This window comes from Nicotiana tomentosiformis, chromosome 5, assembly GCF_000390325.3.
Source record: "Nicotiana tomentosiformis chromosome 5, ASM39032v3, whole genome shotgun sequence".
NCBI lineage: Eukaryota > Viridiplantae > Streptophyta > Magnoliopsida > Solanales > Solanaceae > Nicotiana > Nicotiana tomentosiformis.
This window is the reverse complement of record NC_090816.1, coordinates 123,657,955-123,670,417: the sequence shown is the minus strand read 5'-3', so window position 1 is coordinate 123,670,417 and position 12,463 is coordinate 123,657,955. Positions and strand designations below refer to the sequence as shown.

The window sequence follows — 12,463 nt, the reverse complement described above, 5'->3', positions numbered from 1 at the left end:
GTGTATATATGTAACCTCAACAATACGAGCAAGATTGAGAATAGGAGTTAAAAATTCTGTAGAGACGGGAGTGGGCCTAAGAAGTCCTTCATTAATATCTTTCCATGCTGTCTCAGCCATATTTTGAAATTTAGCCATTGCCTCTTTTGTTGATATACCATAATCTCTCATGCAGCACTCAATTCCAGTTGCAATTTGTCCCCTGCTTTTCTCAACCTAGAAAGCAGATAAATTAAAGGTTAGCTTTTATATTGCCTTAATTGTACTTTGTTTGTCCAAATCCCATATAATGATATAATTTCTTGAGATGCAAATCATACCTCGTACGTGGCTGTGTCATCGATAACTCGACATATAATTACACTAGCTTCAAGAATTTTTGGATTCTTTGACAACCACTCAAAATCTTGCTCCGTGGCAGACTTCATGCCCAAATACGATGTTGTCGCGAGGTAGTAATATGTGGTAGTTGCTAGTGCATTGCTTAGGTATTCAGAAACAGGTGGCATATATCCTTCAATAAACCATGTTGACTCGACATTATAATTTCTTACTACTTCTTTCATCTGTGAATACAAAACATATATGTGTTCAAGTGTTAGAAAATATTGATTGAACTGTATCAAGTTTCTAATCACTAAAAGACGAACACAAGGTAAACCAAAGTGAGAAATGGATTAAGGAAAAAATGTATTTCGATAGTTAAGTTGCTCGAACATACTCTTTCTATTGCATGGCAGACAATATGAGATCTTCCGGCACTAGACAATTCCTTTTCATAATCCTTGTAGAGATCTAGAATAGCTTTATAACTGATTTTCATGTAATCAGGAAGCCGATCAATTTCGTTGATATCCCATCTGCAGGATGACAAAATTAAGGTGAATTCATGCATTTTGAAAGAGCACAACTATAATGAGTAGAAATTCGTCTTAATCTTTTCACGACGACATTCACTATCAAGGAATAAGTGAATTGATGAAGTTCATACCTTTGTATGGCATCTGTGTATGCCTCAAGTTCTTTAACTGTACCGTAAGCATCAAAGGTGTCATCGACAATCGAAATCATTGATATGGTCTTAACGAGCATGACGCGAGCTTGAGAGTATTGAGGCTCAAAATAAACTCCTAATGCCCAAAAGTAGCATTCAACTACTCGATCTCTAGCATATGGAAGTGTTGTTACAAAATCCAAATCTTTCCACCACCTGCAGCATAAGAAATTAACATGAGTACTTGAGATATGATGAATCAAAAAGGGTTCATCGTTTTTATATATCGCACCTTGATACTTGAGCAAGTTCTTGTTTGTGCAACATCTGGAGCAAGTTGAAATCCAATTTGGCAAATCGAAGTAACACATTATTCTTCGATTGTTCCTTGTCATAGATTGATGAGATGAAGAATCGGGTCTCGACTCTAGGAACACCCTTGTGCAAACATTGCTCAAGGGCATGTGTCACTTGCTCCCTAAGTGGAGATTTCAAATGTGGAGCTGCAGATTCAAGATGGATAGTGGAGAAAGCAAGTGCGTCTTCTAAGATATCGTCAGCATGAGTCCTTACATGTGAAGCTTCATACAAGTTTAATAATCCTAAGACATCACTAGCAAGAGACTCCTTGAATTTGCCATTTTCATCTTGGAATTTGCTGAAAATTTCTGGTATTTCAAGAAAGAAAACTCAAGATGAATTAGCCTTCTTCCAATAAATGGATAATAATTTTAACAACTTCATGATGAACTTACCAGGAGAGATGTTGAAACCGTGTTGCCTGAGCAATCGAAATTGAAGTGCAGAGGTGCACAAATCATTGCAGTTTGAGTTTTGGTTGTAAATCTGATCCAAAATCTCATCAATTTCTTTCTCAAAGTGGTAGGATATACCAAGGCGTTCAATAATGTCAATCAAATTCAATGTATCGGCCAATTTCCTTCCGGTTGCTAACAGCATACTCCTCGTTTGTTCCTTCAATGCTTCAATCTCTTGAGCATATATATACTTTTCCGCAACCTATATGTAATGTACATTAAACTGAAATTAGCAAAATTAATGTTGTTCAACATAAATAAACTACCTGATTATCAATGGAGAACAAACTATAAATATAAATAAAGAATACTAGTATTAGTTAAATTACCTGATTATCAATGGAGAATGAAAGGAACTGATCACCCCAGAGACTAGGGGAGAAGTCGGCGACGGGGCGAACAATCTCTTCTTCATAGTTTGCAACTGCTGCTGAGGCCATTGCTAATTAAAGATGAGTGTATTTTTACTTGTTCTTTTAAGTTTTAAGGAAGAAAGAAAGGAACTCTACTTAAATGGAAGAGAAGGGACAAGTATATATAGTGGTGAGAGACTAGTTAATGTAATTGATCAAAAGCACCTAATCATTTAATTTCCCAGTTGCCTTACTAGACTTTACACTAGCTAGCAGCCTTTTGATTCATTGTTGGCGTCTGGGGTCTATTGATCCAGTTTCCCAAATATTTTATTTATTTGTTTCGTCAACTGAATAATATTATTTAAAAAGGCACAAAATAAGGGAGTACTGTAGAGTTGTTTCCTGGAACTATCAAATTCCTATTACTTTATTTATAAAACCTAATGTCATTGTTGCGGCATAAATTTCAATTATTAATGCAGAGTCCACTTTGATGAACTTAAAGACTAGTGTACGTAGTATTTATTTAGGTCAGTTTAGAGTTAAATTGACTGGATGGTCTAAAAGTTAATCAAACAGTTTTCACGAACCAAGGTTTTGTCGAAATTGTAAAGGTCCAAAATTGCAATTTCTCACAACAAAGACGTTTTTTGAGCGAGTCCCACCGCGAGGTGTACTGGCAGGGCATAAGTATCGTGGAGCATAAGCCCTGACATTCACCTAGGCAAAGTGTTACAAAGCAAAGTGTTATGCTTTGTTTTCTCCACACAAAAAAAAATGAAATTTTAAATATATTAATTTCAAGTTAGTTTTTGAATTTAAAATTTCTTTTGGTATCGCTCTAGTTTTTATATTGTTTTGATGACATAGGTATAATGTATCTTTACGCCTTTTATTTTTTCAAGTAAAAAAAGTTGCATGGTCGCGCGCGCATGCGCATACACACACACACACACACATATATATATATATATATATATATATATATATATATATATTAATTCTATAATTTTCTTTAACTTTTCACAATTTTAGTGTATTTTTCTGATTTATATAATGATTTTATAAATTTATAAAATATAAAAATAAAACACCCATGGGGCTTACACCTCGCTTCGTGTTAGATAAAACGCCTCATCTTTCGCTCATGCCTTTTTAAATACTGATTTTAAATAGACAGTTTTACCCTACTATAGTTCTAATTGAAATTTTAAACTTTCAAGTTACTTTGGTAATATATATAAGTAGTTTACGTCTTTTTACATCTAATTCGTAAAGCTTTGGTAATATATAAGTAGTTTACTGTCTTTTAAAGCTTTCTTTTTACATCTAATTGGTACACCAATTTGGAAATACCTATTCTTGACCAATTTTGTAAAAGGGATTTTGTTTACTTCCTATACACTATATGAAACCTATTTATCTAAATTATCCCAGTTTTGAAAATTACCCGCCATAAACATGTTTTCCCTACAAAAATTATACAATCATTTAAAATAGACTCCTTATTTCCGCGGGCTTCTATTTTTAGCAGTGGCGTACGCAAGATTTTTCATAAGCGGTGCCACATTTAAAAATGAAAACGAATATTGAATCATAAAGCTACTAATTAACGATAATAAATATTTAATGAAACTTCACCATAAGCATAAATATTCTATCTTTTAATTCTTCATCATTGTTTGTTTTCAAAACAGGAAATGTAGTTGTGGACAATTCCAGCTTGATGAACCTCCTTGTCCACATGCTTTGGTGGCTTTGAGGCATAGAAACGAGTCTTATGAAAACTATTGCTCTTTTTATTACACGAGGGAGAGACTTCTTGTGATGACCCAAAAGGTCATCTTTAAATTTAATAGTTATTTCTGTATTCTTAGACCTCAAATAGATACATTGTTTCTCGACTTGCGTGCGCAGTCCGTATAATTTTCCGAAAAGTATTTATGAAAAATAGATTAAAATGTGAAATAGAACTTTAAAACTCAACTGAGTTGACTTTTGTCAACATTTTTAGCAAACAGGTCCGAATCAGTGTTTTGACAGTTCTGGTAGGTCCGTATCGTGATTTGGGACTTGGGCGTATGCCCGAAATTTAATTTGGAGTTCGCTAGCTCAAGTTATGGCCATTTGACGAAAATTAGAAATCTCAAGGCTAAAGATTTTCAAAGTTTGACCGCGGAATTGAATTTGTTGATATCGGACTCGGATTGAGATTCTGAAAATTCGAATAGCTCAGTTATGTCATTTATGACTTGTGTGCCAAATTTGAAATCATTCTAGATTAATTTAATATGTTTCGGCACGAGTTTTGTAAATTGAAAAGTTTGAAACTCATAAGTCTGAATCGAGGTGTGAATTATAATTTCGATGTTGTTTGACTTGATTTGAAATCTCAAGTACGTCCACATTATGTTACGGGACCTGTTGGTATAGTTGAACGGGATCTCGAGTGGATCAGAGAGTTTCGGGGTGAGTTTTGAGCGAGTCCGGGCATTTCGGCACTCTACTGTTGTTCTGGAACTTTTGGAAGTGCGGGGGCACACTTTTGAGTGATGAGGCAATGGAAAAAGTGCGGACCGCAGAGCAGAAGTGCGGAGCGCACAATTCTGCCCGCGGCCGCACAATTCTTCCCGCGGCCGCACAATTTTGCTCGCGGCCGCACTCTAAGGGAGTGTTGCAGCCTAGATGTTCTGACTTCGGAATCTTATATATTTTAATCGATAAGGAATTTGGAGATGATTCAAAAATGAAAGTTGTAGCCCTTTGAATCTAGTTTTCAGAAATTTATAGCGTTAATCATTTGGAGATTTGTAGGGAAAGTTATGTCTTTAATGAAGCCTGGTAGTGCAGTCACTATTGAAGTGCGGCCGCACAATTTTGATCGCGGCCGCAGAACCCGGGATGTGCGGTCAGCACAATGAGGGGTCTCATTGTGTATTATAAAACCGAGGGTTTGGGTATTATTTCACATTTGGACTTTGGGAGCTCGGTTTGTGACGATGTTTCGTAGGTTTTTCAAAAAATTCATTGGGGTAAGTGTTCCTTTTCCTATATTAATTATATTTCATGATTCCATTCATTTACATCATGAATCCGTGAATTTATGGAAGAAAAATCAGATTTTTATAAAATCTTCCAAAAATATAAAATTAAGATTTGAAGATCAATCTGATGTCGGAATTCGATAATTTTTATATGGTTGAACTCGTATCGGAACGGGTGTTCGGATTTCGTAGTTTTTCTAGGATTCGAGACGTGGGTCCCACTGTTGATATTTTAGATGAATTTTGGACTTTAATCCGGAAATTTTTTTAATTTCGTACGGTATTGATTCCTACGATTTGTATTGAGTATATTGAAATGTTTATGACTAGATTTTAGGATTTCGGACACGAATTCGCGAGGCAAAGGTTTTTTGCAATCTTGAATTTGTTTGCAAAGCGAGGTAAGTGTCGTGGTTAACCTTCGCTTGAGGGAATAGAACCCTTGAATTATTGGTTATGTGAAATTCATGTGAACGACGTATAGGCGAGGTGACGAGTGTCTATACGTCGTCAAATTAATTGGTTGCCTAATTATTTGAAAATCATAGATTGTTTTAAATCATGAATTAATTATTATATTAATTATTTCTCTCATATTCCTTGCTCAATATTATGCCTTGAATCCATGTTATAATCGTTACATGTTTATTTGACCTATGTGATTAAATTTCTACTTAGATGTAGTATATTAGAAATTAAATTGCCTATTTTCTCCTTGATTTTCACAATTAATTGCTACTTGTCATTACTTGTCCCTAAATAATCTATAAATATTGTGTGCATTGTTGCCTAATAACTTCTTACTGAATGTGGTATTTATTGGAGTATTTTATTATATTTAAGAGTTGTTAAATTATATTATTGGAGCGGGTTGCACGCCGCAACGGAAATGAAAATTAATATATTGGGGGATCGGGTTGCACGCCGCAACGGATTATATTTTTAGTTTGTATTGTTGGAGCGGGTTACACACCGCAACGGAAATTGATTGAGGAAATAAAACTGAATATATTGGGGGATCGGGTTGCACGCCGAAACGGATTGTATTTTAAGTTTATATTGATGGAGCGGGTTGCACGCCGCAACGAAAATTTATTGAGGAATTATATTGTTGGGACGGGTTGCACGCCGCAACGGAAATTGATTGAAATAATAATTGGTTATGACTGCCGAGTTGGATTCAACTATTAAAATGAGTTACCTGATTTATTTCTATTATTGTTGTTATTATTATTATTGCGTACAGGTTAATGTAAGTGACATGTCTTAGCCTCGTCACTACTTCGTCGAGGTTAGGCTCGACACTTACTGGGTACATGGGGTCGGTTGTACTCATACTATACTCCGCACTTCTTGTGCATATTCCGGAGTTGGTCCCAACAACGTACTGTAGATTGTGCTCGGATTCAGCTACCAGCGGAGACTTGAGGTATATAGTTGCCCAGCGTTCGCAACTCTGAATTCCCCTTCTACTTTATTTTGGCCGCGTGTTTTCTTCGATACATCTTTATTTTTATTTACACCATTGTTTGTATTATTCTAGAAGCCCGTGCACTTGTGACTCCAGTTCTGGGATGGTATTTAGACATCGCGATTATTATGGATTATTCGCTATATTTCAGACTTTATTTTCGCATTTTTTTCTTTGTTATTAATTAATTCAAAATTGTGTTAAAATGGCTAATTATATTCTAACGTTGGCTTGCCTAGCAAGTAAAATATTAGGCGACATCACGGTCCCAAAGGTGGGAATTTTGGGTCGTGACACTTCTGCATACTTATGAAATACGAGTGGACCCTCTACCTGATCAAAGCAAATGGGATGTGCCACAACATATAGCAGAAGAAGTTGTCCTGCCACCTACAGGAAAAAGGCAACCAGGGAGACCTCAAAAATAAAGATACAAACCATATGATGAAATAAAGGCAAAGAAGTATAATGTTTCATGTGGCAACTGCGGACAAGAAGGGCATAACAAGAGATCTCGTAGGAATGGTCCAAAAAGAAAATAAGAATTGATGTAGTTTAAAGAAATTTTTTTTACTGAGAACTCTTGATGAAATAATGTGACTTCGCGCATAGCAGGAGCTTAGTGCACCGGGCTGCCCTTTGTTTTATATATATAATTGGTAAATTGTATATCCCCGTGTAATTACGTTGAAACTTGAGTAGGGAGGGTAAAAAGGTTTCATATAGTGTATGGCTTGATAAAAATCCCAAATAAAACTGTTGTTTAGAGTTATTATTACATCCTAGATATATACATGAAATTACAAAGAGGAGAAAATGGACGGAATGAAAAAATGTATATATGCTGATAGCACAGAAGTGAAATCGGATGAACTTTAATTTCTATCATTTGAAGTGTTAAACAAGTATATTCAGGTATGAATATCGAGAACAAAATATTGTGATTACAAGGATCTTAAGAAGGTCCTAGTTTAGGAAGTGCACTGCACAACAGCTCCCTAACAACGTAATTATACAACAAAGAAGAATGAAGTTTCCTTGAGATGAGCAACAAATGGCAGCTCAAATTTTGATGGAGTCCACAAGTAGGTTAATAATGTGAGGTTTTAAGACTTTCTCCGGATGAGTGTATCCATCTAGATTGTGTATATATGTAACCTCAACAATACGAGCAAGATTGAGAATAGGAGTTAAAAATTCTGTAGAGACGGGAGTGGGCCTAAGAAGTCCTTCATTAATATCTTTCCATGCTGTCTCAGCCATATTTTGAAATTTAGCCATTGCCTCTTTTGTTGATATACCATAATCTCTCATGCAGCACTCAATTCCAGTTGCAATTTGTCCCCTGCTTTTCTCAACCTAGAAAGCAGATAAATTAAAGGTTAGCTTTTATATTGCCTTAATTGTACTTTGTTTGTCCAAATCCCATATAATGATATAATTTCTTGAGATGCAAATCATACCTCGTACGTGGCTGTGTCATCGATAACTCGACATATAATTACACTAGCTTCAAGAATTTTTGGATTCTTTGACAACCACTCAAAATCTTGCTCCGTGGCAGACTTCATGCCCAAATACGATGTTGTCGCGAGGTAGTAATATGTGGTAGTTGCTAGTGCATTGCTTAGGTATTCAGAAACAGGTGGCATATATCCTTCAATAAACCATGTTGACTCGACATTATAATTTCTTACTACTTCTTTCATCTGTGAATACAAAACATATATGTGTTCAAGTGTTAGAAAATATTGATTGAACTGTATCAAGTTTCTAATCACTAAAAGACGAACACAAGGTAAACCAAAGTGAGAAATGGATTAAGGAAAAAATGTATTTCGATAGTTAAGTTGCTCGAACATACTCTTTCTATTGCATGGCAGACAATATGAGATCTTCCGGCACTAGACAATTCCTTTTCATAATCCTTGTAGAGATCTAGAATAGCTTTATAACTGATTTTCATGTAATCAGGAAGCCGATCAATTTCGTTGATATCCCATCTGCAGGATGACAAAATTAAGGTGAATTCATGCATTTTGAAAGAGCACAACTATAATGAGTAGAAATTCGTCTTAATCTTTTCACGACGACATTCACTATCAAGGAATAAGTGAATTGATGAAGTTCATACCTTTGTATGGCATCTGTGTATGCCTCAAGTTCTTTAACTGTACCGTAAGCATCAAAGGTGTCATCGACAATCGAAATCATTGATATGGTCTTAACGAGCATGACGCGAGCTTGAGAGTATTGAGGCTCAAAATAAACTCCTAATGCCCAAAAGTAGCATTCAACTACTCGATCTCTAGCATATGGAAGTGTTGTTACAAAATCCAAATCTTTCCACCACCTGCAGCATAAGAAATTAACATGAGTACTTGAGATATGATGAATCAAAAAGGGTTCATCGTTTTTATATATCGCACCTTGATACTTGAGCAAGTTCTTGTTTGTGCAACATCTGGAGCAAGTTGAAATCCAATTTGGCAAATCGAAGTAACACATTATTCTTCGATTGTTCCTTGTCATAGATTGATGAGATGAAGAATCGGGTCTCGACTCTAGGAACACCCTTGTGCAAACATTGCTCAAGGGCATGTGTCACTTGCTCCCTAAGTGGAGATTTCAAATGTGGAGCTGCAGATTCAAGATGGATAGTGGAGAAAGCAAGTGCGTCTTCTAAGATATCGTCAGCATGAGTCCTTACATGTGAAGCTTCATACAAGTTTAATAATCCTAAGACATCACTAGCAAGAGACTCCTTGAATTTGCCATTTTCATCTTGGAATTTGCTGAAAATTTCTGGTATTTCAAGAAAGAAAACTCAAGATGAATTAGCCTTCTTCCAATAAATGGATAATAATTTTAACAACTTCATGATGAACTTACCAGGAGAGATGTTGAAACCGTGTTGCCTGAGCAATCGAAATTGAAGTGCAGAGGTGCACAAATCATTGCAGTTTGAGTTTTGGTTGTAAATCTGATCCAAAATCTCATCAATTTCTTTCTCAAAGTGGTAGGATATACCAAGGCGTTCAATAATGTCAATCAAATTCAATGTATCGGCCAATTTCCTTCCGGTTGCTAACAGCATACTCCTCGTTTGTTCCTTCAATGCTTCAATCTCTTGAGCATATATATACTTTTCCGCAACCTATATGTAATGTACATTAAACTGAAATTAGCAAAATTAATGTTGTTCAACATAAATAAACTACCTGATTATCAATGGAGAACAAACTATAAATATAAATAAAGAATACTAGTATTAGTTAAATTACCTGATTATCAATGGAGAATGAAAGGAACTGATCACCCCAGAGACTAGGGGAGAAGTCGGCGACGGGGCGAACAATCTCTTCTTCATAGTTTGCAACTGCTGCTGAGGCCATTGCTAATTAAAGATGAGTGTATTTTTACTTGTTCTTTTAAGTTTTAAGGAAGAAAGAAAGGAACTCTACTTAAATGGAAGAGAAGGGACAAGTATATATAGTGGTGAGAGACTAGTTAATGTAATTGATCAAAAGCACCTAATCATTTAATTTCCCAGTTGCCTTACTAGACTTTACACTAGCTAGCAGCCTTTTGATTCATTGTTGGCGTCTGGGGTCTATTGATCCAGTTTCCCAAATATTTTATTTATTTGTTTCGTCAACTGAATAATATTATTTAAAAAGGCACAAAATAAGGGAGTACTGTAGAGTTGTTTCCTGGAACTATCAAATTCCTATTACTTTATTTATAAAACCTAATGTCATTGTTGCGGCATAAATTTCAATTATTAATGCAGAGTCCACTTTGATGAACTTAAAGACTAGTGTACGTAGTATTTATTTAGGTCAGTTTAGAGTTAAATTGACTGGATGGTCTAAAAGTTAATCAAACAGTTTTCACGAACCAAGGTTTTGTCGAAATTGTAAAGGTCCAAAATTGCAATTTCTCACAACAAAGACGTTTTTTGAGCGAGTCCCACCGCGAGGTGTACTGGCAGGGCATAAGTATCGTGGAGCATAAGCCCTGACATTCACCTAGGCAAAGTGTTACAAAGCAAAGTGTTATGCTTTGTTTTCTCCACACAAAAAAAAATGAAATTTTAAATATATTAATTTCAAGTTAGTTTTTGAATTTAAAATTTCTTTTGGTATCGCTCTAGTTTTTATATTGTTTTGATGACATAGGTATAATGTATCTTTACGCCTTTTATTTTTTCAAGTAAAAAAAGTTGCATGGTCGCGCGCGCATGCGCATACACACACACACACACACATATTATATATATATATATTAATTCTATAATTTTCTTTAACTTTTCACAATTTTAGTGTATTTTTCTGATTTATATAATGATTTTATAAATTTATAAAATATAAAAATAAAACACCCACGGGGCTTACACCTCGCTTCGTGTTAGATAAAACGCCTCATCTTTCGCTCATGCCTTTTTAAATACTGATTTTAAATAGACAGTTTTACCCTACTATAGTTCTAATTGAAATTTTAAACTTTCAAGTTACTTTGGTAATATATATAAGTAGTTTACGTCTTTTTACATCTAATTCGTAAAGCTTTGGTAATATATAAGTAGTTTACTGTCTTTTAAAGCTTTCTTTTTACATCTAATTGGTACACCAATTTGGAAATACCTATTCTTGACCAATTTTGTAAAAGGGATTTTGTTTACTTCCTATACACTATATGAAACCTATTTATCTAAATTATCCCAGTTTTGAAAATTACCCGCCATAAACATGTTTTCCCTACAAAAATTATACAATCATTTAAAATAGACTCCTTATTTCCGCGGGCTTCTATTTTTAGCAGTGGCGTACGCAAGATTTTTCATAAGCGGTGCCACATTTAAAAATGAAAACGAATATTGAATCATAAAGCTACTAATTAACGATAATAAATATTTAATGAAACTTCACCATAAGCATATATATTCTATCTTTTAATTCTTCATCATTGTTTGTTTTCAAAACAGGAAATGTAGTTGTGGACAATTCCAGCTTGATGAACCTCCTTGTCCACATGCTTTGGTGGCTTTGAGTCATAGAAACGAGTCTTATGAAAACTATTGCTCTTTTTATTACACGAGGGAGAGACTTCTTGTGATGACCCAAAAGGTCATCTTTAAATTTAATAGTTATTTCTGTATTCTTAGACCTCAAATAGATACATTGTTTCTCGACTTGCGTGCGCAGTCCGTATAATTTTCCGAAAAGTATTTATGAAAAATAGATTAAAATGTGAAATAGAACTTTAAAACTCAACTGAGTTGACTTTTGTCAACATTTTTAGCAAACAGGTCCAAATCAGTGTTTTGACAGTTCTGGTAGGTCCGTATCGTGATTTGGGACTTGGGCGTATGCCCGAAATTTAATTTGGAGTTCGCTAGCTCAAGTTATGGCCATTTGACGAAAATTAGAAATCTCAAGGCTAAAGATTTTCAAAGTTTGACCGCGAAATTGAATTTGTTGATATCGGACTCGGATTGAGATTCTGAAAATTCGAATAGCTCAGTTATGTCATTTATGACTTGTGTGCCAAATTTGAAATCATTCTAGATTAATTTAATATGTTTCGGCACGAGTTTTGTAAATTGAAAAGTTTGAAACTCATAAGTCTGAATCGAGGTGTGAATTATAATTTCGATGTTGTTTGACTTGATTTGAAATCTCAAGTACGTCCACATTATGTTACAGGACTTGTTGGTATAGTTGAATGGGATCTCGAGTGGATCAGAGAGTTTCGGGGTGAGTTTTGAGCGAGTCCGG

The 12,463-nt window shown here is 35.0% G+C and overlaps 2 protein-coding genes across 3 annotated transcripts in view; both read right to left on the bottom strand.

The window, feature by feature from the left end:
- Positions 1-2,417, bottom strand: part of LOC104087276 (5-epi-aristolochene synthase-like) — a 40,960-nt gene extending 38,543 nt beyond the window's left edge. The window contains exons 1-6 of one of the 2 annotated variants that reach the window (XM_070175294.1): positions 2,142-2,317; positions 1,750-2,014; positions 1,287-1,662; positions 992-1,210; positions 722-860; positions 321-566 (exon numbers count right to left, since the gene is read on the bottom strand). In XM_070175294.1, the coding sequence (XP_070031395.1) occupies positions 321-566; positions 722-860; positions 992-1,210; positions 1,287-1,662; positions 1,750-2,014; positions 2,142-2,252 (1,356 nt within the window). In that variant the 5' untranslated portion in view covers positions 2,253-2,317. Of the gene's footprint in view, positions 1-320; positions 567-721; positions 861-991; positions 1,211-1,286; positions 1,663-1,749; positions 2,015-2,141 lie in introns of both variants that reach the window. The other variant, XM_070175295.1, reaches the window with a different exon arrangement.
- A 5,121-nt stretch (positions 2,418-7,538) lies between these two features.
- LOC138891646 (5-epi-aristolochene synthase) lies at positions 7,539-10,141 on the bottom strand. Its single transcript, XM_070175293.1, has 7 exons — positions 9,968-10,141; positions 9,576-9,840; positions 9,113-9,488; positions 8,818-9,036; positions 8,548-8,686; positions 8,147-8,392; positions 7,539-8,042 (listed from the first exon to the last, which is right to left on the bottom strand). The coding sequence occupies exons 1-7, from the start codon at positions 10,076-10,078 to the stop codon at positions 7,746-7,748; spliced, it is 1,653 nt and encodes a 550-aa protein (XP_070031394.1). The 5' UTR covers positions 10,079-10,141; the 3' UTR covers positions 7,539-7,745.
- Positions 10,142-12,463: the final 2,322 nt, after the last annotated feature.